Source organism: Opisthocomus hoazin, chromosome 7 (genome assembly GCF_030867145.1).
Source record: "Opisthocomus hoazin isolate bOpiHoa1 chromosome 7, bOpiHoa1.hap1, whole genome shotgun sequence".
NCBI lineage: Eukaryota > Metazoa > Chordata > Aves > Opisthocomiformes > Opisthocomidae > Opisthocomus > Opisthocomus hoazin.
In genome coordinates, this window is record NC_134420.1 from 2097729 (window position 1) to 2122369 (window position 24641).

At 70.2% G+C, this 24641-nt stretch overlaps 3 protein-coding genes across 3 annotated transcripts; 1 reads left to right on the forward strand and 2 right to left on the reverse strand.

The window, feature by feature from the left end:
• Nucleotides 1–189: 189 nt before the first annotated feature.
• Nucleotides 190–15180, reverse strand: TMEM132A (transmembrane protein 132A). The gene is made up of 11 exons (XM_075426841.1): nt 15097–15180; nt 13716–13930; nt 12821–13633; nt 12364–12725; nt 8652–8804; nt 7116–7308; nt 6887–7030; nt 6576–6778; nt 3718–3994; nt 1964–2155; nt 190–1870 (listed from the first exon to the last, which is right to left on the reverse strand). Exons 1-11 carry the CDS (start codon nt 15158–15160, stop codon nt 758–760), a joined length of 3729 nt encoding a protein of 1242 aa, XP_075282956.1. The 5' UTR covers nt 15161–15180; the 3' UTR covers nt 190–757.
• Nucleotides 15181–17136: 1956 nt separating this feature from the next.
• Nucleotides 17137–20128, reverse strand: TMEM109 (transmembrane protein 109). The gene is made up of 4 exons (XM_075427109.1): nt 19720–20128; nt 18624–18826; nt 18447–18537; nt 17137–18361 (listed from the first exon to the last, which is right to left on the reverse strand). Exons 1-4 carry the CDS (start codon nt 20126–20128, stop codon nt 17991–17993), a joined length of 1074 nt encoding a protein of 357 aa, XP_075283224.1. The 3' UTR covers nt 17137–17990.
• Nucleotides 20038–24502, forward strand: PRPF19 (pre-mRNA processing factor 19). The gene is made up of 16 exons (XM_075426647.1): nt 20038–20145; nt 20934–21083; nt 21340–21416; nt 21488–21629; nt 21716–21789; nt 21887–21949; nt 22032–22073; nt 22174–22248; nt 22437–22512; nt 22691–22800; nt 22961–23116; nt 23202–23271; nt 23432–23517; nt 23820–23990; nt 24141–24246; nt 24376–24502. The coding sequence occupies exons 1-16, from the start codon at nt 20127–20129 to the stop codon at nt 24471–24473; spliced, it is 1515 nt and encodes a 504-aa protein (XP_075282762.1). The 5' UTR covers nt 20038–20126; the 3' UTR covers nt 24474–24502.
• The last annotated feature ends 139 nt before the right edge of the window (nt 24503–24641 follow it).

A 24641-nucleotide genomic window follows, 5' to 3' on the forward strand; every position in this document is an offset into this window, starting at 1 on the left:
TGATGCCCCCGGCACCACGGTGATGCCCCCAGCACCGTGGTGATGCCCCCAGCACCACGACCTCCAGCTCCCCCCATCCCTCCTGCCCCTGCCCCGGGTCGGCGGCGGGATGCGACCCACCGGTACCCGACAGCGGGAGCAGATGCCACGGCACGGGGGGGGCTGCCTGGGTCTTTTTTTTAAATATTTTATTTGATTTTATTTTTCATAACAAGGTCAGAATTAAAAATCTCCCATAAATAAGAGCCCCCGGGCGGCAGCCCCTTCCCGGGGCGGCTGCGGGTAGAAAACGCCGGGTCGTACAAAACGGGTGAAGGTTGGGGGGGGAGGGCGCGCGCCCCCCTCCTCCCCCGTGCCACGGGTGGGGCGGGGGGCACAGGGACCCTCCCCGGGGATCAGACCACAGGACTCGTCATCATCATCATCATCATCATCATCACTATGAACACAATGTCGCAATGAGACCCAAAGCGGTAAGGGCACCCCCGGCTTCCTCCCCAGCGCCACCGAGGACCCCCGAGGGGGGGGATGCTCCGAGCTGGGTGGAGACCCCCCCTCCCCGCCCCCCAAGGGCATCTGGGGATGGTCCCTTGGGTGGCCCTGGCCACCGAGAGGGACGGGCAGCGGTCCCCAGGAGCAGCACAGCCCGCTGCGGGCAGGGGAAGGGGGGGACGTGTCCCCCCGGCGTGGCACGGGGAGGGGTTCGGTCCCTTACTGGTTTGCCCGGGGTTGGGGGGCCGGGGGCAGCCCCCCGGGGTCAGGAGCTGCCTCGGATCCTCTCCATGTAGCTCCTGAGCTCCTCGGGGTCCCGCAGCCCCATGTCCTCGCAGACCCAGCGGATGTCCTCCTCGCTGGCCACCAGGATGGACTGGACGTTGGGGACGGGCTGGGGGGGCTCCTCGGGGACCCGGGGCGACGCGAAGGTGACAAATTCCACCCGCTTCCTCCGACCGCCCCCCGGCGTCACCCCCTCTTTGCGAGGCAGGGGAACCCCGGGGGGCGGGGTGCCGGTTTCGGTGGCGGGGGGACCCCCGGTTTCGGTGGCGGGGGGCACCCCGCAGCAGCAGCGCCCGGTTTCGGCGCCCGGCTGCGGGGCGGGGGGCTCGGGGTGCCGGCGGTCCAGCTGCCGGCTCAGCTCCTCCTGGTCAGTGCCCAGCCAGACCCAGTTGTGGGGCTGGGGGGCCGCAGGGGCCGCGCCGGCATCCGGCAGCTCCTTCTGCTGGTACCGCAGGACGAAGAAGATGCAGTTGACGAGGAAGATGAAGATGGCCAGGCAGAAGACGCCCAGCAGGACGTACATCCCGATCTCCAGGTCGGTCACCCGCTCGGGAGCCTTCACCATCTCCTCCTCCTCCTCCTCTTCCTCCCCGGCGGCGCGAGCGCGGCCGGCGCCTTCCTCCTCCTCCTCCTCCTCTTCCGAGGAAGACCCCAACCCTCGGAGCTTGGTGGAGGCTGGTCCCACGCCGGCGGGGTCCCTCCGCCGCGGCTCGCCGGCCGCCGTCACCGCTTCCCCCGACATGGCCCCCTCGGCTCGCGGGAAGGGCGAGCTGGGCTGGGGGCTGCCGGGGGTGGGGGCTCGCCGGCCGCCCCCCACCTCAAGCCACGCCGCGCCGGTGGCCAACGCGGCCGCCCGGTGCCGACCGCGGCGACAGGCGTCCGGTGGGTGCAGGCTGAGCTGGAGCAGAGCCCCCCGCCCCGGTCCCTCCGCCACCACCCAAGGGCGAGCGGCGGGACCACCGGGCGAGCCCCCCACGGTGGCCACGGCGGGGTCCAGCGAGGTCAAGGTCAAGGTCGCATCCTGCCAGCCGTAGAGCTCCAGCGGGGCCAGCGTGCCGTCGGAGAAGGACAGCCAGACGGACAGCGTCGCCTCCTGCCACGGACACCGATGGCACCGGGGCGAGGGGACCCGGGCGCCCCGCCAGCACCCGCCCCCCCCCCCCCAGGATCGGGCCCACCCGCTCACCTGCTTGGGGACACGCAGGGCGGTGGTCCCCAAGGCGGTGGCGGTGACCACGCCGGGGTGGGCCGGCTCCGGCCGCAGCGTCAGGGACAGCCCGGCCACCACCTCGGCGCGCAGCTCCGTCACCGTCACCTTCTCCTCCGACACCGCCAGCAGCTGCTCCCCCAGGATGGAGTCCGAGAGCGGGGAGCGGACCTGGGGGCGCGGGGGGGGGGGGACACCTTGTGAGCCCCCAGACTTCAAGGGCTCTGTGCCTCCAGCCTCTGGCACCCCTGCCCTGGACCCCCAGCCCCCTCCCCAGTTTGCCCTCTCCACCCCCTGCATCCCTCAGCTCCCCCTGGGACCCCCTCCAGCCCCCCAACTCCCTCCAGTCCCTGCAGCCCCCCAGATCCTGTCTGCCCCCAGCACCTCCTCCAGCCCCCCATGTCCCTCCTTCTGCCCCCAAGACCCCCTCCAGCCCCCCGTCTCCCTCCCTCTGCCCCCAAGACCCCTTCCAGCCCCCCGCCTCCCTCATTCTGCCCCCAGGACCCCCTCCAGCCCCCCGCCTCCCTCCCTCCAGTCCCTGCACCCCCCCAGATCCTGTCTGCCCCCAGCACCTCCTCCAGCCCCCCAACTCCCTCCCTCTGCCCCTAAGACCCCCTCCAGCCCATCGACCTCCCCCTCCCCCAGGACCCCCTCCAGCCCCACCATCTCCCTCCTTCTGCCCCCAAGACCCCTTCCAGCCCCCCATCTCCCTCCCCCTCCCCCAGGACCCCCTCCAGCCCCACCATCTCCCTCCTTCTGCCCCCAAGACCCCTTCCAGCCCCACCGTCTCCCTCCTTCTGCCCCCAGGACACCCTCCAGCCCCCCATCTCTCTCTTTCCAGCCCCTGCACTCCCCCAGAATCCCCCCCCAGCTCCCCTCTGCCCCCCAACACCCCTCTTCAGCCCCCCCATCTCCCTCCCTCTCCACCAAGATGCCCTCCAGCCCCCCACCGCCCTCCCTGTGCCCCCGATGCCCCTCTGCAGCCCTCCATCTCCCTCCCTCTGCCCCCAACACCCCCTCCAGACCCCCATCTCCCTCCCTGGGCCCCCAGGACCCCCTCCAGCCCTCGCTCCAGACCCTGCACCCCCCAGGACCCCCCCCCCAGCTCCCCTCTGCCCCCAAGACCCCCTCCAGCCTCAGATCTCCAGCTTTCCAGTCCCTGCACCCCCCAGCTCCCTCCCTCTCCCAGCAAAACCCCCTCCAGCCCCCCATCTCCCTCCCCCTTCCCCCAGGACCCCCTCCAGCCCCACCATCTCCCTCCTTCTGCCCCCAAGACCCCTTCCAGCCCCCCATCTCCCTCCTTCTACCCCCAGGACCCCTTCCAGCCCCCCATCTCTCTCTTTCCAGCCCCTGTACTCCCCCAGAATCCCCCCCAGCTCCCCTCTGCCCCCCAACACCCCTCTTCCAGCCCCCCCATCTCCCTCCCTCTCCCCCAAGACGCCCTCCAGCCCCCCATCTCCCTCTCTCTCCCCCCAAGACGCCCTCCAGCCCCCCCATCTCCCTCTCTCTCCCCCCAAGACGCCCTCCAGCCCCCCCATCTCCCTCTCTCTCCCCCCAGGACCCCCTCCAGCCCCCCCATCTCCCTCCCTCTGCCCCCAGGACCCCCTCCAGCCCTCTCTCCAGCCCCCGTACCACCCAGGACCCCCCCCCCCAGCTGCCCTCCACCCCCAGAACCCTCCCCTCCGACCCCTGCGCACCCCCCCAAAAGGCGACACCCCCCCCCCCAAGCCTACTTCCACGGAGGTGACCCCGGGCTCCCGGCCAACCAGCACAGCGTCCCCCTCCAGCGAAGCCACGCGGGGGTCCTGCACCCGGGTCCGGGGGGCCACCAGGTGGGTGACATCCAGGAGCCACTCGGGAGCGGGCAGGTAGGCGAGGTGACGGCCACCGTCGAGCGGGTGGGCCACGAAGTGCGCCAGGACCCTCACCGCCGTCCGCTGGTACTGGGGCCGGCAGCCCCGCGCCCGCCGCTCGCCCTCCTCCCCGGGCTCCTCGGCCTCGGCCGGGGCGCTGGGGGTGCGGGGGGGGGGGGGGACACCGGTGTCACCGGGCTGCGGGGCTCAGCCGGGGCGTGCGTGGTGGCTGGGCGCGTCGCGAGTGCGGGGGGGATCAGCGGGGCAGGGACACACAGAGCATCGTGGGGCTCAGGGGCACGTGTCACGAGTGTGTGGGGGCTCAGCGGGGCTGGGGTGCGCAGAGCCATGGGGCTCAGGGACATGTGTCATGAGTGTGTGGGGGCTCAGCGGGGTGGGGACGCGTTACGAGTACGTGGGGGCTCAGCGGGGCAGGGGTGCACAGTGCCATAGGGCTCAGGGACATGTGTCACGAGTGCGTGGGGGCTCAGCGGGACAGGGGCATGCACAGCCATGGGGCTCAGCAAGGCAGGGACACGTCACGAGTGCGTGGGGACTCAGCGGGGCTGGGGTGCGCAGAGCCATGGGGCTCAGGGACATGTGTCATGAGTGTGTGGGGGCTCAGCGGGGTGGGGACGCGTTACGAGTACGTGGGGGCTCAGTGGGGTGGGGGCACACAGCACTATGGGGCTCACGGACATGTTTCACGAGTGCGTGGGGACTCAGCGGGGCAGGGGCATGCACAGCCATGGGGCTCAGCAAGGCAGGGACACGTCACGAGTGTGTGGGGGCTCAGCAGGGGCAGGGACACGTGTCACGAGTGTGTCAGGGCTCAGCGGAGCAGGGGTGCACAGTGTCACAGGGCTCAGGGACATGTGTCACGAGTGTGTGGGGGCTCAGCGGGGCAGGGACATGTGTCACGAGTGTGTAGGGGCTCAGCGGGGTGGGGGCACACAGCACTATGGGGCTCAGGGACATGTGTCATGAGTGTGTGGGGGCTCAGCAGGACAGGGGCATGCACAGCCATGGGGCTCAGCAGGGGCAGGGACACGTGTCATGAGTGTGTCAGGGCTCAGCGGAGCAGGGGTACACAGTGTCACAGGGCTCAGGGACATGTGTCACGAGTGTGTGGGGGCTCAGCGTGGCAGGGATGTGCAGAGCCATGGGTCTCAGCAAGGCAGGGACATGGCGTCACGAGCACGTGGGGTCTCAGCAGGGTGGGGGCACACAGCACTATGGGGCTTAGGGACATGTGTCACGAGTGCGTGGGGGCTCAGCGGGGCAGGGGTCCATCCCACAAGTGCCACTGGGCTCAGCGGGGCAGGGACACGTGTCACGAGTGCGTGGGGGCTCAGTGGGGCAGGGGCTCAGTGTCATGAGTGCATGGGGGCTCAGCGGGGCAGGGGTCCATCCCACAAGTGCCACTGGGCTCAGCGGGGCAGGGACACGTGTCACGAGTGCGTGGGGGCTCAGTGGGGCAGGGGCTCAGTGTCATGAGTGCATGGGGGCTCAGCGGGGCAGGGGTCCATCCCACAAGTGCCACTGGGCTCAGCGGGGCAGGGACACGTGTCACGAGTGCGTGGGGGCTCAGTGGGGCAGGGGCTCAGTGTCATGAGTGCATGGGGGCTCAGCGGGGCAGGGGTCCATCCCACAAGTGCCACTGGGCTCAGCGGGGCAGGGACACGTGTCATGAGTGCGTGGGGGCTCAGCGGGGCAGGGACACGTGTCACGAGTGCGTGGGGGCTCAGCGGGGCAGGGACACGTGTCACGAGCGCGTGGGGGCTCAGCGGGGCAGGGGTCCATCCCACAAGTGCCACTGGGCTCAGCGGGGCAGGGACACGTGTCACAAGTGCATGGGGGCTTAGCAGGGTGGGGGCACACAGCACTATAGGGCTCAGGGACACGTGTCACGAGTGCGTGGGGGCTCAGCGGGGCAGGGACACGTGTCACAAGTGCGTGGGGGCTCAGCAGGGTGGGGGCACACAGCACTATAGGGCTCAGGGACATGTGTCACGAGTGCGTGGGGGCTCAGCGGGGCAGAGGTCCATCCCACAAGTGCCACTGGGCTCAGCGGGGCAGGGACACACAGAGCATCGTGGGGCTCAGGGACATGTGTCACGAGTGCGTGGGGGCTCAGCGGGGCAGGGGTCCATCCCACAAGTGCCACTGGGCTCAGCGGGGCAGGGACATGGTGTCACGAGTGCGTGGGGGCTCAGCGGGGCAGGGGTCCATCCCACAAGTGCCACTGGGCTCAGCGGGGCAGGGACACGTGTCATGAGTGCGTGGGGGCTCAGCGGGGCAGGGACACGTGTCACGAGCGCGTGGGGGCTCAGCGGGGCAGGGGTCCATCCCACAAGTGCCACTGGGCTCAGCGGGGCAGGGACACACAGAGCATCGTGGGGCTCAGGGGCACGTGTCACGAGTGTGTGGGGGCTCAGCGGGGCAGGGACACGTGTCACGAGCGCGTGGGGGCTCAGCAGGGTGGGGGCACACAGCACTATAGGGCTCAGGGACATGTGTCACGAGTGTGCGGGGGCTCAGCGGGGCAGGGACACGTGTCACGAGCGCGTGGGGGCTCAGCAGGGTGGGGGCACACAGCACTATAGGGCTCAGGGACACGTGTCACGAGTGCGCGGGGGCTCAGCGGGGCAGGGACCCGCGTCACGAGCGCGACGGGCCTCAGCACCCACCCCCTGCTCCCCTCCTCGCCGGCCGCAGCAGCGGGGGTCCGAGCTCACCTCTCGGGGCCGCCGGGCAGCCGCCAGCCCCGCACTTGCTCCAGCGCGGTGTCGCCCAGCTGGACGCGCAGCGGCAGCAGCGGTGCCCAGACGGTGAAGCGCAGCGAGGCGTGCAGCCGCCGCGCCCAGAAATCCACCCGCGCCCCTCGCGCGCCCCGGCTCTCCTTGCCCCCCACCAACACCGCATCGCAGGCGTCCGACACCTGGGTGGAGTGGGGGGCACGCAGAGAGGGGTAGCGGGAGCGGGCAGCTCCCCCCGGGGGGTAGGGTGGGTGGGGATGGGTGGGGGTCACCCCTAAATTCTCGCTCACCTGCAGCACCTGCTTGTCGGCGGATTCGCAGCCCGCCGGCTCGCTGAGCTCGGCCACGCCACCACCAGCTTCCACCGTCACCAGTTTGACCGGTACGGAGCGGGGGACCCCCGTCAGCGGGGCCGTGTTCAAGATCTCCAGCTCCTACGTGGCATGAGCGGGGCTGAGCCCCCCCCCCGTCCCGGGGTGCTGCCGCAGGGCGGGGGGGGTCGGGGTGGGGGGCACCCACCTGCACCAAGGGGACGAGGGCGCGGACGTCCCGCTCCGACACCTGGATCTCCCACACCAGTTTGTCCTTCTGGGCTTCGGGGTCCTGGCCGGGGTACTCCACCTGCCAGGTGAGGGGCCGCGCCGGCGCCAGCCCCCCCGTCCCGTTCTCCACCGCCACGTCCAGGTGCAGGAACGCGGCCGAGTCGGCCACCCTGCGGCACCGCACCGGGCTCGGGGCTGCCCCGTGGCCCCCAGCCCCCCCACTGGGCCATACTGGGCCATACTGGGACAGGGGTGGTGCAATGCACAGGTTCCCTTGCTCCAAACGGGACATACTGGGCCATACTGGGCCATACTGGGCCATACTGGGACAGGGGTGGTGCAATGCACAGGTTCCCCTGCTCCAAACGGGACATATTGGGCCATACTGGGTCATACTGGGACAAGGGTGGTGCAATGCAGAGGTTCCCTTGCTCCAACCGGGCCATACTGGGCCATACTGGGACAGGAGTGGTGCAATGCACAGGTTCCCCTTCTCCAACTGGGCCAAACTGGGATGGGAGCAGCGCAGCACACACGTTCCCTTGCTTTACTGGGCCATACTAGGACAGGGATGGTGCAATACACAGGTTCCCTTGCTCCAAACGGGACATACTGGGCCATACTGGGACAGGGGTAATGCAATGCATAGGTTCTCCTGCTCCAAACGGGACATACTGGGCCATACTGGGACAGGGGTGGTGCAATGCACAGGTTCCCCTGCTCCAAACGGGACATACTGGGCCATACTGGGTCATACTGGGACAAGGGTGGTGCAATGCACAGGTTCCCTTGCTCCAACCGGGCCATACTGGGCCATACTAGGACAGGGATTGTGCAATACACAGGTTCCCCTGCTCCAACTGGGACATACTGGGCCATACTGGGCCATACTGGGACAGGGGCAGTGCAATACACAGGTTCCCCTGCTCCAACTGGGACATACTGGGATGGGAGCGGCAGCAGCACACAGGTTTCCTTGCTCTACTGGGCCATACTGGGCCATACTGGGCCATAATGGGCCATACTGGGATGGGGGCAGTGCCACGCACGGGTCCCTTTTGCTCTGACTGGGTCATACTGGGATGGGAGCTGTGCAATCCACAGGTCTCCCTGGGCCAAACTGGGATGGGAGAGGTGCAACCCACAGGTCCCCCTGCTCTGACTGGGCCATACTGGGATGGGGCAGTGCCACGCATGGGTCCCCTTTACTCTGACTGGGTCATACTGGGATGGGGCAGTGCCACGCACGGGTCCCTTTTGCTCTAACTGGGCCATACTGGGATAGGGCAGTGCCACGCACGGGTGCCCTTTACCCTGACTGGGCCATACTGGGATGGGGACAGTGCCATACATGGGTCCCCTTTGCTCTAACTGGGTCATACTGGGATGGCACAGTGCCATGCACGGGTCCCCTTTTGCTCTGACTGGGCCATACTGGGCTGAACTGGTCCCCCCCGCCGAAGCCCCCTCCCGCAGTGGGGGTCCCTGGGGGGGGGCCGGTCGTGCTGCCCACCTGGTGCCACCGCCGCCGGTGTCCCCGCTCCGCTGGCACGTCACCACGGCCGTCGTGTGCTTGGCCCCCCGGGTGCGCTCCAGCCGGGCGCTCCAGGCGCTGGGGACCCCCGGGCGGGCGCCCACCACCTGCAGCCCCTTCTTCGCCTTGACCCTGCCAGAGGACACCCCCAAATTACCCTGCCTGGGCCATACTGGGATGGGGCAGTGCCACGCACGGGTCCCCTTTACCCTGACTGGGCCATACTGGGATGGGGCAGTGCCACGCACGGGTCCCCTTTACCCTGCCTGGGCCATACTGGGATGGGGCAGTGCCACGCACGGGTCCCCTTTACCCTGACTGGGCCATACTGGGATGGGGCAGTGCCACGCACGGGTCCCCTTTACCCTGACTGGGCCATACTGGGATGGGGCAGTGCCACGCACGGGTCCCCTTTACCCTGACTGGGCCATACTGGGATGGGGCAGTGCCACGCACGGGTCCCCTTTGCTCTGACTGGGCCATACTGGGATGGGGCAGTGCCACGCACGGGTCCCCTTTACCCTGACTGGGCCATACTGGGATGGGGCAATGCCACGCACGGGTCCCCTTTACCCTGACTGGGCCATACTGGGATGGGGCAGTGCCATGAACGGGTCCCCTTTACCCTGCCTGGGCCATACTGGGATGGGGCAGTGCCACGCACGGGTCCCCTTTGCTCTGACTGGGCCATACTGGGATGGGGCAGTGCCACGCACGGGTCCCCTTTACCCTGACTGGGCCATACTGGGATCGGGCAGTGCCACGCACGGGTCCCCTTTACCCTGACTGGGCCATACTGGGATGGGGCAGTGCCACGCACGGGTCCCCTTTGCTCTGACTGGGCCATACTGGGATGGGGCAGTGCCACGCACGGGTCCCCTTTACCCTGACTGGGCCATACTGGGATGGGGCAGTGCCACGCACGGGTCCCATTTACCCTGACTGGGCCATACTGGGATGGGGCAGTGCCACGCACGGGTCCCCTTTACTCTGACTGGGCCATACTGGGATGGGGCAGTGCCACGCACGGGTCCCCTTTACCCTGCCTGGGCCATACTGGGATGGGGCAGTGCCACGCACGGGTCCCCTTTACCCTGACTGGGCCATACTGGGATGGGGCAGTGCCACGCACGGGTCCCCTTTACCCTGCCTGGGCCATACTGGGATGGGGCAGTGCCACGCACGGGTCCCCTTTGCTCTGACTGGGCCATACTGGGATGGGGCAGTGCCACGCACGGGTCCCCTTTACCCTGACTGGGCCATACTGGGATGGGGCAGTGCCACGCACGGGTCCCCTTTACCCTGACTGGGCCATACTGGGATGGGGCAGTGCCACGCACGGGTCCCCTTTGCTCTGACTGGGCCATACTGGGATGGGGCAGTGCCACGCACGGGTCCCCTTTACCCTGACTGGGCCATACTGGGATGGGGCAGTGCCACGCACGGGTCCCATTTACCCTGACTGGGCCATACTGGGATGGGGCAGTGCCACGCACGGGTCCCCTTTACTCTGACTGGGCCATACTGGGATGGGGCAGTGCCACGCACGGGTCCCCTTTACCCTGACTGGGCCAGACTGGGATGGGGCAGTGCCACGCACGGGTCCCCTTTACCCTGACTGGGCCATACTGGGATGGGGCAGTGCCATGCACGGGTCCCCTTTACCCTGCCTGGGCCATACTGGGATGGGGCAGTGCCACGCACAGGTCCCCTTTACCCTGACTGGGCCATACTGGGATGGGGCAGTGCCACGCACGGGTCCCCTTTGCTCTGACTGGGCCATACTGGGATGGGGCAGTGCCACGCACGGGTCCCCTTTATCCTGCCTGGGCCATACTGGGATGGGGCAGTGCCACGCACAGGTCCCCTTTACCCTGACTGGGCCATACTGGGAAGGGGCAGTGCCACGCACGGGTCCCATTTACCCTGACTGGGTCATACTGGGATGGGGCAGTGCCACGCACGGGTCCCCTTTGCTCTGACTGGGCCATACTGGGATGGGGCAGTGCCACGCACGGGTCCCTTTTACCCTGACTGGGCCATACTGGGATGGGGCAGTGCCACGCACGGGTCCTCTTTACCCTGACTGGGCCATACTGGGATGGGGCAATGCCACGCACGGGTCCCCTTTACCCTGACTGGGCCATACTGGGATGGGGCAGTGCCACGCACGGGTCCCCTTTACCCTGCCTGAGCCATACTGGGAAGGGGCAGTGCCATGCACGGGTCCCCCTTTGCTCTGACTGGGCCATACTGGGATGGGGCAGTGCCACGCACGGGTCCCCTTTGCTCTGACTGGGTCATACTGGGATGGGGCAGTGCCATGAACGGGTCCCCTTTGCTCTGACTGGGTCATACTGGGATGGGGCAGTGCCACGCACGGGTCCCATTTACCCTGACTGGGTCATACTGGGATGGGGCAGTGCCACGCACGGGTCCCCTTTACCCTGACTGGGCCATACTGGGATGGGGCAGTGCCACGCACGGGTCCCCTTTACCCTGACTGGGCCATACTGGGATGGGGCAGTGCCACGCACGGGTCCCCTTTACCCTGACTGGGCCATACTGGGATGGGGCAGTGCCACGCACGGGTCCCCTTTACCCTGACTGGGCCATACTGGGATGGAGCAGTGCCACGCACGGGTCCCCCTTTGCTCTCACTGGGCCATACTGGGATGAGGCAGTGCCACGCACGGGTCTCCTTTGCTCTGACTGGGCCATACTGGGATGGGGCAGTGCCACGCACGGGTCCCTTTTACCCTGCCTGGGCCATACTGGGATGGGGCAGTGCCACGCACGGGTCCCCTTTGCTCTGACTGGGCCATACTGGGATGGGGCAGTGCCACGCACGGGTCCCCTTTACCCTGCCTGGGCCAGACTGGGATGGGGCAGTGCCACGCACGGGTCCCCTTTACCCTGACTGGGCCATACTGGGATGGGGCAATGCCACGCACGGGTCCCCTTTACCCTGACTGGGCCATACTGGGATGGGGCAGTGCCACGCACGGGTCCCCTTTACCCTGCCTGAGCCATACTGGGAAGGGGCAGTGCCATGCACGGGTCCCCCTTTGCTCTGACTGGGCCATACTGGGATGGGGCAGTGCCACGCATGGGTCCCCTTTACCCTGACTGGGCCAGACTGGGATGGGGCAGTGCCACGCACGGGTCCCCTTTACCCTGACTGGGCCATACTGGGAAGGGGCAGTGCCACGCACGGGTCCCCCTTTGCTCTGACTGGGTCATACTGGGATGGGGCAGTGCCACGCACGGGTCCCCTTTACCCTGACTGGGCCATACTGGGATGGGCGCAGAGCCACGCACGGGTCCCCTTTACCCTGACTGGGCCATACTGGGATGGGGCAGTGCCATGCACGGGTCCCCTTTACCCTGACTGGGCCATACTGGGATGGGGCAGTGCCACGCACAGGTCCCCTTTGCTCTGACTGGGTCATACTGGGATGGGGCAATGCCACACACGGGTCCCCCTTTACCCTGACTGGGCCATACTGGGATGGGGCAGTGCCACGCACGGGTCCCCTTTGCTCTGACTGGGTCATACTGGGATGGCACAGTGCCATGCACGGGTCCCCTTTGCCCTGCCTGGGCCATACTGGGCTGACCCGGCCCCCCCCGCCGAAGCCCCCTCCCGCGGTGGGGGTCCCCGGGGGGCACCCCGGGGTGGGGGTCTCACCGGAGGGTCAGCTGGTGGGCGGTGAAGTTGTTCCGCAGGGCGAGGGTGGCCGTGAAGCGCTGTCCCGGGCGCAGCGCGGCGTCGGGCACCCGCAGCAGCACCTTGTCGTCCAAGCGCACCTCGCGTCGCCGCGTCGCCTCGCTCGCCCGCAGCTCCAGGGCGCCCAGGTAGCGCAGGGCGTCACGGTGCCCATCCCGCACCCCGCCGTCGCAGCCCCCCGGGGACGTCACGCCGTAGCGCAGCTCGGCCGCTTCGGGGGGTTCGGGGGGACGGCGGGGGTCGGCGGCGCGGCGGCGGTGACGAGGGGTGGAGAACCAGCGCGGGGGGATCTCCAGCTCCACCACGCAGACGCCCAGGGGGGCCTGGAGGGGACAGAGGGGTCCTTGGCTCAGGGTGGGGGGGGGCTGAGTGAGGGGGTCCCCGGGGGGGAGGTCCGACCGCGGTGGGTGGCACTGACCTGCAGGCGACAGGTCCCATGGGTCACCCGGCCGCGGTGCTGCGCCTGCAGGGTGACGCAGGGCAGGTCGCGCTCCCTGGGGGGGTCCCGGTCACCGGGGGGGTCCCGCTCTCCGGGGGGGTCCCACTGCCTGGGGGGGTCCCGCTTCCCACGGGGGTCCTGATCCCCAGAGGGGTCCCACTGCCCAGAGGGATCCCACTGCCTGGAGGGGTCCCGCTCCCCAGGGTGGTCCCACTCCCCAGGGGGGTCCCGCTTTCCAGGGGGGTCCTGCTCCCCAGGGGGGTCCCACCGCCCTGGTGGGTCCCAATCCCCAGGGGGGTCCCAATCCCCATGGCGGTCCCGCTGCCTAGGGTGGTCCCGCTGCCCGTGGGGGTCCCACTGCCCAGGTGGGTCCTGCTCTCCAGGGTGGTCCCGCTTCCCAGGGGGGTCCCGCTGCCCATGGGGGTCCCCCCACCCAGGTGGGTTCCGATCCCCATGGCGGTCCCGCTGCCTGGGGGGGTCCTGCTGCCCATGAGTGTCCCACCACCCAGGTGGGTCCCATTCCCCAGCAGGGTCCTGATCCCCATGGCGGTCCCGCTGCCCGGGGGGATCCCGCTCCCCAGCGGGGTCCCGCTGCCCGGGGGGGTCCCGCTCCCCAGGGGGGTCCCGCTCCCCGGGGGGGTCCCGCTGCCCGGGCAGCCAGTCGGGCCCCTGCAGATGGAAGAGGACGCGGGCGAAGGGCTCGGCGGGGGACACGGCGCTCTCGAGGGACACGGCGCGGACATCCCAGGCCACCGAACCGTCCCTCCCGGGGGGTCTCTCCGTCGGCACCTCCTGCGAAGAGACGTGGCCGGTAGCGGGGGGCCGGGATGGGGGGTCCCGGGGTGGGAGGGGGACAAGGGGGGGGTCATTTTACCTGCCGGGTGCTGAAGGGGGGGTAGGTGGCCTGGACGAGGGGCGGCGTGGCGGGAGGGCGCGGGAGCAGCAGGAAGCTCTCGGTGCGGGCGTAGCGGGAGGCGTTGGCGGGCAGGTCCCGGTCCGCCCGTTGCAACCGGTAGTACTCGGGGACCCCCAGCACCTCCAGCTCCGCCGGCAGGTACGCGGGGTCGGGGGGGTCCCCGTCGCCCCTCGCTGCGAGGACAGGGGCTGCGTCGCCGGTCTGCCGCTCCCTCGGGGGTGGGGGGTCCCGCGGGGTGGGGGCCAGGGTCAGGGCGCCCAGAGGGCAGGGATTCATCCCCCCGTGGGCACGGAAAGGAGCCCGGGCAGGATGGATCCCCCCCGGTCCCCGGCTCGGCGCGGGCGTGGGAGGGGGCAGATGGCGGGGGGGGGTTGAGGGGGGGACACACACGCGTTCCCGTGGGTCGGGGGGGACGTGGATCCCCTCGGACCGCGGGGATCCCGCGTGGACGGGGAAGGGATCCCCCACCCCGAGATCCCAGCGGATCCCACGTTCCCGAGGGGGGGGATCCCCTCCGGGATGGCGGGGGGTCCCACACCGCGGAGGGGGAGAGGATTCCCCACCAGGGATGGCGGGGGTCCCAAGCCGCAGGGGGTGAGCAGATCCCCCCCAGGGGATGGGGGGGGGTCCCACGCCATAGAGAGGGAGCGGATCCCCCGGGATGGGGGGGATCCCACGCCGCGGAGGGGTGCAGATCCCCCGGGATGGGGGGTCCCACGCCGCGGAGGGTGAGCAGATCCCCCCCAGGGGATGGGGGGGTCCCACGCACTGGAGAGGGAGGGATTCCCCCGAGATGGGGGGGGTCCCACGCCGCAGAGGGGGAGCGGATCCCCTCGGAGTGGGGGGGGTCCCACGCATTGGAGAGGGAGTGGATCCCCCCCAAGGGGATGGGGGGGGTCCCACGCCATAGAGAGGGAGCGGATCCCCCCGGAATGGGGGGATCCCACGGCGCAGAGGGGTGCGGATCCCCCGGGATGGGGGGTCCCAAGCCGCGGAGGGGGAGCAGATCCCCCCCAGAGGATGGAGGGGGTCCCACGCCATAGAGAAGGAGCGGATCCCCCGGGATGGGGGGGGGGTCCCACGCATTGGAGGGGGAGCGGATCCCCCGGGATGGGGGGTCCCACGCCATAGAGAGGGAGCGGATCCCCCCGGGATGGCGGGGTCCCACGCACTGGAGAGGGAGGGATCCCCCTAGATGCGGGGGTCCCTCGCCGCGGAGGGGGAGCGGACCCCCCGGGATGCCGGGGATGGAGGGCGCGGGGGGCAGCGGACCCCGGGGGTCCCCCCGCCGCCGGGTGCGGCCCCCGGCCGGAGGTGCCGGTGCCGGTGCCGGTCTCACCTGAGGCGCAGAGCAGGGCGGCCAGCAGCGCCAGCCGGGTCCCCGGTGCCGGTGCCGGTGCCATGGCCGGGCGGGCTCCGCCGCTCCCCCCCCCCCCCCGCCGCCTCCGCGCCCAGACAATGGGGCCGGGGCGGGACCGGCACCGGCGCCGCCTCGTCCCGCCGGGTCCTAAAGCCCGGCCCTGCCCGCGCTGCGCAGCGCCCAGCACCGCGCCGGCACCGGCCCGGCTCCGCGCCGCGCTCCGCAGCCCCTTCCCCAGCCCTGCTCCCCAAATTCAACCCTGCTCCCCAGCCCCAGCCCCAGCCCTGCTCCCCAGCCCTGGTCCCCAGCCCCAGCCCTGCTCCCCAGCCCTGCTCCCCAAATTCAACCCTGCTCCCCAGCCCTGCTCCCCAGCCCCAGCCCTGCTCCCCAGCCCTGCTCCCCAAATTCAGCCCTGCTCCCCAGCCCCAGCCCTGCTCCCCAAATTCAGCCCTGCTCCCCATCCCGGCTCCCCAGCCCTGCTCCCCAAATTCAACCCTGCTCCCCAGCCCTGCTCCCCAAATTCAGCCCTGCTCCCCAGCCCCTTCCCCAGCCCTGCTCCCCAAATTCAGCCCTGCTCCCCATCCCGGCTCCCCAGCCCTGCTCCCCAAATTCAGCCCTGCTCCCCAGCCCTGGTCCGCAGCCCCAGCCCTGCTCCCCAAATTCAGCCCTGCTCCCCATCCCGGCTCCCCAGCCCTGCTCCCCAAATTCAGCCCTGCTCCCCATCCCGATTCCCCAGCCCTGCTCCCCAAATTCAACCCTGCTCCCCAGCCCTGCTCCCCAAATTCAGCCCTGCTCCCCAGCCCCTTCCCCGGCCCTGCTCCCCAAATTCAGCCCTGCTCCCCAGCCCTGCTCCCCAAATTCATTCGTGCTCCCCATATTCATCCTTGCTCCCCAGCCCTGCTCGCTGTCCCCAGCCCTGCTCCCCAGCTCTGCTCCCTGCTCCCCAAACTCGTCCCTGCTCCCCAGCCGTGCTCCCCATACCTGCGCCACAGCCCCAGCCCTGCTCCCCAAATTCAGCCCTGCTCCCCAGCCCTGCTCCCCAAATTCAGCCCTGCTCCCCAGCCCCTTCCCCAGCCCTGCTCCCCAAATTCAGCCCTGCTCCCCAGCCCTGCTCCCCAAATTCGGCCCTGCTCCCCATCCCGGCTCCCCAGCACTGCTCCCCAAACTCATCCTTGCTCTCCATCCCTGCTCCCCAAATTCATTCCTGCTCCCCATCCCCATCCCAGCTCCCCATCACCCCCAGCCCTGCTCCCCAAACTCATCCCTGCTCCCTGGCTCTGCTCCCCAAATTCATTCCTGCTCCCCGTCCCCGCTCCCTGCTCCCCAAACTCATCCCTGCTCCCTAAACTCATCCCTGCTCCCCAGCCCTGCTCCCTGTCCCCCACTCCCCATCCTTGCTCCCCAAATACACCCCTGCTCCCCATCCCTGCTCCCCAAACTCAGCCCTGCTCCCTGTCCCCTTCCCCACTCCCCATCCCCATCCCTGCTCCCCAAACTCATACCTGCTCCCCAAATTCATCCCTGCTCCCCAAACTCGTCCGCATCCCCGCTCCGGGACACAGCGTCGGGCACCCCGGGCCATGCGGAGAGACCCCCGAGCAGGGAGGGGACTCTCCCACCAGCCAGCGTCCCCTCTTCCCCGTCCCACCCCAGCCAAGGCGACTGGGGGGCACTGGGGGGGACTGGGGACACGGGAGGGACGGGGCAGGCAGGGCCGGGGGGCACGGAGCCAGCGGGGACGGCTGGAGGGCGACGGGGACGCGGAGAAGGGGCCGGATCCTGGCACGGAGAACCCCCCCCCAGCACCAGCCCCCCCGTGCTCAGCGCCAGCCTGGGCAAACAGAGCGAGAGGGACGCGGGCAAGGGCGAACCCCGAAACCAGTGGGGCCTGGGGACTGGGGGGTGCCGGGCAGCCCCCGAGGTGACCCCCCCCCCCCATGATCCGGAGCCCCCCGAGGTCCGGCTCGGAGTGGGCACCCCGCTCCCCATTCCCCTTCGCCGTGGGGAGGGCAGCCAGGCCGCGATGAAAATATATTTATTTATCACTCTTATCCAAAAACATTAAAAAGCAGCTTAAAACCCAAGGGGTGACAGCGTGGGGCCCGACCGCCGCCCCCCCCTCTGCGCGAGCAGAACCCCCATTTCGGGCCGGGGAGCGAGTGGGGAGCAGGATGCTCTCCCCCCCCGCCATGGTGGGCTTGGATTTAGGGTGCCGGGGGGTTCAGGGGGGTCGTAGGAGGACCCCCCCCTCCCCGGGGGAAGGCACTCGAGTGAAGGCACTGTGGTGGGGAGTGGGGGTGCTGGGGGGGTGGGGGTCCTGGGGGGAGTAGGGGTGCTGGGGGGGGTAGGGGGGCTTTCTCTGTGCCCCAGGTGGGGTTGGGGGCTCCCGGGTTGGTGCCCACATCAGGATGGGGGGGCTGCAGGGAGCAGGACCCCCAAGGAACACTGGGGCAGGGGGCTTTCTCTGTGCCCCAGGTGGGGTTGGGGGCTCCCGGGTTGGTGCCCACATCAGGATGGGGGAGCTGCAGGGAGCAGGACCCCCAAGGAACACTGGGGCAGGGGGCTTTCTCTGTGCCCCAGGTGGGGTGGGGGGCTCCCGGGTTGGTGTCCACATCAGGGTGGGGGGGCTGTGGGGAGTGGGGGTGCTGGGGGGGTTGGGGGTCCTGGGGGGAGTAGGGGTGCTGGGGGGGGGGGGGGCTTTTTCTGTGCCCCAGGTGGGGTGGGGGGCTCCTGGCTTGGTGTCCACATTGAGGTGGGGAGCAGGACCCCCAAGGAGCACTGGGGCAGTGGGGGGGGGGCTCAGCAGGGGGACACATGCTGGGGGGGCACGCAGCCGAGCTGGTGGGGCTACTGGGGGGGTTGGGGGGGGGGGGTCACTCCTCCCGGTTCCGGGGCCCCCCCCACTTCTGCCTCCGCCGCAGCTCCTCCACCTTCCACTCCAGGCTGCGGACGGCGGCGTCCAACCGGGCGTTGGGGTCCGGGGCCCCCCCCAAACGCCCCAGCAAAGCGTAGATCACCCACAAACCCACCATCATCGCCGCCTGCACCGTGGGGTTCTCCGGCGAGGAGGCGACGTGGAGGAAGGCTCCCCAAAACAAGCCCACCTTCACCCAGCGCCAGGCCGGCAGCAGGACCCCCCGCAGCCCCCCCAGCAGCCGGGACCCCGCGGCGGCCGCCAGACCCCACAGCAGCACCCGCTGCACCTCGCCGGGTCCCAGCGTCACCCCGAGCATCGGCCGGTCTCCTGCGGGGGGGAAACGGGGGTGTCAACGGCGGGGTGGTGGGGTGCGGGGGTGGGTGGGGGGGTCACCCCGAAGCCCCCCGCTCACCGCCGACGCCGCAGACGGCGAGGAGGTCGCCCAGGATGCCGGCGAGCGCGGTCAAGACGGCCGAGACCCCCGAGGAGACGACCCAGAGGCTCTGCGGGGAGACAAAGCGGGGGTGGCGGGGGGGTCCCCATCCCTTTTGGGGGGACACACACCCCCCAGGGGGGTCGCGGTCGTCACCTCGGCCACCAGCCGCAGGGGTTGGGGTCCCAGCCAGCTCTCCAGGGTCTCCCAGGCGGCGCGGCCCAGCTCCGACAGAGGGTCACGGCGGCCCGGAGAGCCGGCCCGGGGGTCCTCGGCCCCCCTCGCCCCCGGGAAGGGGGTGCAGAGCAGCAGGGCCAGCAGCGCCCACCGCCGCCCCCCCATCTCCGGGCCGGGGGTCTCTGCGGGGAGCGGTGTAAGGACCCCTCGCCCCCGCACACACCTGCACCCGTCCTGGCACCCTCACGGCTTTGGGGGGGACGGGGTCCCCCCGCATCCCTGCTCCTGATGGGCTTTGGGGTGCCCCCGCAGCGGGGCTGTCGCTGTGTGTGCCCCCCGCCCCCCGGGCTCCCCCTCCTCCCTGCCCCCTCCCTTCCCCGGGACCCCCCTCCCCCGAGAGACCCCTTCCCCGAACCCCCCTCCTCCGGGATCCCCGCTTTTCCGGGACCCCCTCCACCCCGAGACCCGCCCCCCCCCCCGAAACTCCCACCCCGGGACCCCTCCACCCCGAGGAACCCCCCTTCCCCGAGACCCCCCTCCCCGGGACGCCTCTGCCCTGAGACCCCCCTCTTCCCTGGGACCCCCCCTCCTCCAGGATCTCCTCCCTTCCCCAGAACCCCCCTCCCCGGGACCCCCCCTTCCTAGGACCCCCCCTTCCTAGAACCCCCCCTTTCCCAAGACCCCCCCTCCCCCAGGACCCCCCCTTCCCGGGATCCCCCCTTCCTAAGACCCCCCCCTCCCCCAGGATCCCCACTTCCCCGGGGCCCCCCTGCCCCGGGATCCCCCCCTCTCCCGAGACCCCCCCCTTTCCCAAGACACCCCCCCCTTCCCCGGGACCCCTCCTCCCCCGGGACCCCCCTCTCCCGAGACCCCCCCTTCCCCGGGATCCCCCCCCTTCCCGGGACCCCCCTGCCCCGGGCCCCCCCTCCGCCAGGACACCCCCGGCCCCCACCCCGTTTCCCCCCCGACCCTGGCCCACCCCCCTGCCCGTCCCCCCCGTGCCCCCCCCCTCCTCGATCCCCCCCAAACCCCCGCTCCCCCCCCGCCCCACCCCGCTCCCCCCCTGTGCTCTCACCGCCGCCGCGCGGGGGCGCTGCGGAGCCGGGCGGGCCGGAGCGCGCGGGCACAGCGAGGAAGGGCCGCGCGCCGCCGCGGGGCACGACGGGAGCTGTAGTCCGGAGCCGCCGCGCCCCGTTGCATGCCGGGACGCGGTCGCGATGGCAACGCGCCCCCCCCTCAGCGGTGGGAGGGGCGTGGCCGCGCGGCGGCGCGCGGGGCACGCCGGGAGGCGCCGTTCCGCGGCGCGGGGCACGCCGGGAGCGCTTCCGTTTCCGGTGGCGGCGGCGGCACCGCGTGAGCCGTTGGGGACGTCGCGGCCGCCGGCGAGCCGCCCGGAACCCGAACCAGAACCGGAACCGGAACCGGAGCCGAAGCCGGAGCGGGCCGCACTCCGAGCGTCGCCGCGGGGCCCCGGCGTCCGCCATGGCCCTCATCTGCTCCAGTGAGTGCGCAGGCCGCCGAGGAGGCCCCGCGGGGGCGGGCGTTACCGGGAGGGGGGTTCTGGGCTGGGGGGCGTTACTAGGTGGGGGGGATTCCCGGCCTGCGGGGTTACCGGGCGGGGAGGCGGGGTTACCGGACAGGGAGTTCTGGGTTGTGGGGGGTTCCCTGGCTGGGGGGCGGGGTTACTGGACAGGAGGTTCTGGGCTTGGGGGGGGGGCGTCCCGGGCTGGGGGTTTACCGGGCAAGGGGTTCTGGGCTTGCGGGGGGGAGCTTCTGGGCTGGGGGGTGGTTACTGGGGAGGGGGTTCTGATCTGAGAGAGGCTGCCAGGCTGGGGGGTTACTGGGGCGGGGGGGGTTCCGGGGCTGGGGGGGTTACCGGGCTGGGTGGGTGTTACTGGACAGGGGATTCTCAGGGGTTACTGGGTGAGGGGTTCTGGGCTGGGGGGCGGTTACTGGGCTGGGGGGGTTACTGGGCAGGGGGTTCTGAGCTGGGGGAGTCTCCCAGGCTAGGGGGTTACTGGGAGGGGGGTTCTGGGCTGGGGGGGGGGGGGGGTCCCGGGCTGGGGGGAGGTTACCAGGCAGGGCGTTCTGGGCTGGGGTGTCACCAGACAGGGGGTTCTGGGCTGGGGTGGGTGTTACTTTGCAGGGGTTCCCCGATGTGGGGGGCTACTGGACTGGGGTTTCTGGACTGGGGAGGGGTTACCAGGCTGGGGGGTTACTGGGCGGCCAGTGGGGCCCTGCAGGCTCTCAGCAGTGCCATGACCCCCCCCACCTCCGTCCCCACTGCAGTTTCCAACGAGGTGCCCGAGCACCCCTGCGTCTCCCCGGTTTCCAACCACGTCTACGAGCGGCGGCTGATCGAGAAATACATCGCGGAGAACGGCACCGACCCAGTCAACAACCAGCCCCTCTCCGAGGAGCAGCTCATCGACATCAAAGGTCGCGGCGCTGGGGGGGGGGTCCCCGTGCCTCTTCTCCCGGGGGAGGGCGGGTTTGGAGGAGACGTGGCTGGGGGGAGCTGTGAGCCCCCCTGGGAGTGCTGGCACCCCGAGAAAGGGTTTCCTGAGGGATTGGTGTCCCCGGTAGCCGCAGCTGGTGTACCCCTGGGTGGGGGGAGGCGGCGGCACGGCCATCTGCGGGGCCTCCCGGCGCCACTGAGGCCGCGGTTGACGCCTCCGCGCCGTCTCGTTGGCAGTCGCCCACCCGATCCGGCCCAAGCCGCCATCCGCCACCAGCATCCCGGCCATCCTGAAGGCTCTCCAGGACGAGTGGGTAAGCGCCGTGGCCGGGAAGGGGACCGGCAGCTCCCCTGCACCGCGGCTCACGCCCTTTTCCCCCGCCAGGACGCCGTCATGCTGCACAGCTTCACCCTCCGCCAGCAGCTCCAGACGACGCGCCAGGAGCTGTCGCACGCGCTCTACCAGCACGACGCCGCTTGCCGCGTCATCGCTCGCCTCACCAAGGAGGTCACCGCCGCCCGAGAAGGTGACGTGGGGCGCCGGGGGGAGCCGCGTGGGGCTCGGTAGCCGTCGCCGCCCGTTAAATTCGCGGTTTGCCTCTTGTCTCCGCAGCTCTGGCGACTCTGAAGCCGCAGGCTGGCCTCATCGTGCCGCAGACGGTGCCGTCCTCCCAGCCCAACGTGGCGGTGAGTCCCTGGCACCTTTCCCCTCGCTCCCCCCGCTGCCAGCCTCCCCCTTGTCCCCTCTCTGGGTGTCACCAGCCCCTTCCTCTGTCCCACGCAGGGAGCCGGGGAGGCCATGGACCTGGGAGAGCTCGCGGGCATGACCCCGGAGATCATCCAGAAGGTAAGGAGACGGGGGCTGCTCTCCAGCTTTCCCCTCGCAGGGGCCCCGGGCAGCCTGCGACCGCCCCGCTCTCATTCCCCAGCTTCAAGACAAGGCCACGGTGCTGACCACGGAGCGTAAGAAGGTGAGCCGGCCCCGTTGCCCCCCCGGAGATGCCCCCCGCAGCCGGGCCGGGCCGTGCCCCGAGAGAAGCCGACGTTTACCTCCCCCTTTTCCTTTCACAGAGAGGGAAAACGGTCCCGGAGGAGCTGGTGAAGCCGGAGGAGCTCAGCAAATACCGGCAGGTCGCCTCGCACGTGGTGAGTGCCGCCGTGCGCGACGGGGGCTCGGAAACACGGGGCGAGGGCGGGGGCTCTGCGCCGGAGCCGCCGCCGCGCAGGCTCCCGCGGTCGGAATCGCCCCGGGCTCCCTCACGGGCCTCTCCGTTCCCGTTCGGGGTTGTTCTCCCGCTTGGGGCGTTCATCCGGCGGCGTCCGACCTCGCGCAGGGGCTGCACAGCGCCAGCATCCCGGGAATCCTCGCCTTGGACCTCTGCCCTTCCGACACCAACAAGATCCTCACCGGTAAGGGAGCCCGGGAGCGGGAGGGGGGTCCCTTTGGCTGTGCTTTTGGGGGGCAGAGGCGGGGCGCGAGGGGTCCTCTGGCCTCGTGGCAAAGCTCCTCAGGCCGGCGGTCGCCAGGAAAGGCGGGGGTGGGCTCGGGCTTGGCCGGCCCCTCACCCCTCCCCGGCTGCTTTTCCAGGCGGGGCTGATAAAAACGTCATCGTCTTCGACAAGAGCTCGGAGCAGATCCTGGCCACGCTGAAGGGACACTCCAAGAAGGTGACCAGCGTCGTCTTCCACCCCTCTCAGGTGCGCTCCGAGCTCTTCCCTCGTGGCCACGCCGCCCCGAAACGGCGTTCTGGGCCCTGTTGGGGTGGGCTCTCCGCCTCCCGCGGCCCGGGCCGATGCGGACGGAGGGGAGGGGTGAAGCTCTCACGACGTGAACTTCCCCGCCTCGCCCCTTCCCTAGGAGTTGGTGTTCTCCGCCTCTCCCGACGCTACGATCCGGATCTGGTCCGTGCCCAACGCCTCGTGCGTGCAGGTCGTCCGTGCCCACGAGGGCTCCGTGACGGGGCTGAGCCTCCACGCGACGGGCGATTACCTCCTCAGCTCTTCCGACGACCAGGTGAGACCCTTCCCCGGGCCGCAGCCCCCCGCCATTCCCCCGCTTCCCACCCCTCCACGCTCGATGCACTCCTTTTCTCTTCCAGTACTGGGCTTTCTCGGATATCCAGACGGGCCGCGTCCTCACCAAGGTGACGGATGAGAGCTCCGGCTGCGGTGAGGCTTACGGCTGAGCGTCCCCGCCCCGGAGAGGGGGGGTTTGTCTGCCTCTGGGCTCCTGGGGTGCGGAGCTCAGCACGGGGGGGGCCCTGCTGACACGATCAGGGGGGTCTCCCCAACCCCCTGAACCTTCCCTCCTCTCCCCGTGTCTCTGCAGCTCTCACCTGCGCCCAGTTCCACCCGGACGGGCTCATTTTTGGAACGGGGACGATGGATTCTCAGATCAAGATCTGGGACCTGAAGGTAGGGCTTGGGGAGGGGGGGGCGGCTGCACTCGGGTCCATGCCCAGCAGCGTGCTCAGGCCGAAAAAAACACCAAGTTTAGCTGGAGAGCGGCCGCTTCTGGGGCTGGGGGGGTTTGTCCTGTGTCAAGGAGGTGTTTGCTGCGGCCCCGGGCCTCGCTCAGTCCCAGGGCTGGGAGTTTGTCGGCGCGGCTCCGGCTCCCGAGTCCCGCACCGGGGTGACGAGGCCGAGCCGAGCGGCGGGGCGCAAGGCTCGGCTGCGCTTCCCTGCCGGCAGCCTGACTCCGAGGACCTTTCCCGTAGGAACGCACCAACGTGGCCAACTTCCCGGGCCACTCGGGCCCCATCACCAGCATCGCCTTCTCCGAGAACGGCTACTACCTGGCCACGGCGGCCGACGACTCCTCCGTCAAGCTCTGGGACTTGCGGAAGCTCAAGAACTTCAAGACTTTGCAGCTGGACAATAACTTTGAGGTGGGTGACCGGCTCCTCTCCCCAGGCCTGCGCCCCTCTGCTTTGGGGGGAGCCTGATGGGGAGGTGCAGCCCCCCCCCCCAGCACCCCGAGGGGCTGTTTGGGGGTTCCTGCGCCCGGCCTGAAGCCTCGTCCGCCTTCTCCTCCGCAGGTGAAGTCTCTCATCTTTGACCAGAGCGGCACCTACCTGGCCCTGGGCGGGACGGACGTCCAGATCTACATCTGCAAGCAGTGGACCGAAATCCTCCACTTCACCGGTGAGGGGGCCGGGGGGAGGCGTGGGGGACCCCTCCCACGGCGAGGAGCCGCTCTCCTGGTTCTGCAAAGCCCTGCCCACCCCGGGGTGGGGGTCGTAACCACGGGGATCTTCTCCTCCCCCCCCCCAGAGCACAGCGGCCTCACCACGGGGGTGGCTTTCGGTCACCACGCCAAGTTCATCGCCTCGACGGGCATGGACCGGAGCCTGAAGTTCTACAGCCTGTAGGGCTGGGGTCTCGCTGCCGAGGTTTGGGGTCGGGGGGGTGGGTTGGGGGGGCTCGCTGCCGGGCTGGGGTCTGGGGGGGGGGTGGGAGGGAGGCGGGGGGGGGGGGCAAGCCCCGCTGTAGCTGTCGGTGGGGGGGAAGCCGGTGGGCGCCTTCCCCCCCGCCCCATG

Coding starts and splice junctions, on each gene's coding strand:
- TMEM132A (XM_075426841.1), bottom strand. CDS start 15,160: ATGGCACCGGCACCGGCACCGGGGACCCGGCTGGCGCTGCTGGCCGCC. Junction 8,805..12,363: donor GCCCACCAGCTGACCCTCCG/GTGAGACCCCCA, acceptor GTCCTCTGGCAG/GGTCAAGGCGAAGAAGGGGC. Junction 1,871..1,963: donor CCCTGCGTGTCCCCAAGCAG/GTGAGCGGGTGG, acceptor TGTCCGTGGCAG/GAGGCGACGCTGTCCGTCTG.
- TMEM109 (XM_075427109.1), bottom strand. CDS start 20,128: ATGGCGGACGCCGGGGCCCCGCGGCGACGCTCGGAGTGCGGCCCGCTC. Junction 18,538..18,623: donor CCCTGCGGCTGGTGGCCGAG/GTGACGACCGCG, acceptor GTCTCCCCGCAG/AGCCTCTGGGTCGTCTCCTC. Junction 18,362..18,446: donor CGCCGTCTGCGGCGTCGGCG/GTGAGCGGGGGG, acceptor TCCCCCCCGCAG/GAGACCGGCCGATGCTCGGG.
- PRPF19 (XM_075426647.1), top strand. Junction 21,630..21,715: donor GGTCACCGCCGCCCGAGAAG/GTGACGTGGGGC, acceptor TTGTCTCCGCAG/CTCTGGCGACTCTGAAGCCG. Junction 22,249..22,436: donor GGCAGGTCGCCTCGCACGTG/GTGAGTGCCGCC, acceptor GACCTCGCGCAG/GGGCTGCACAGCGCCAGCAT.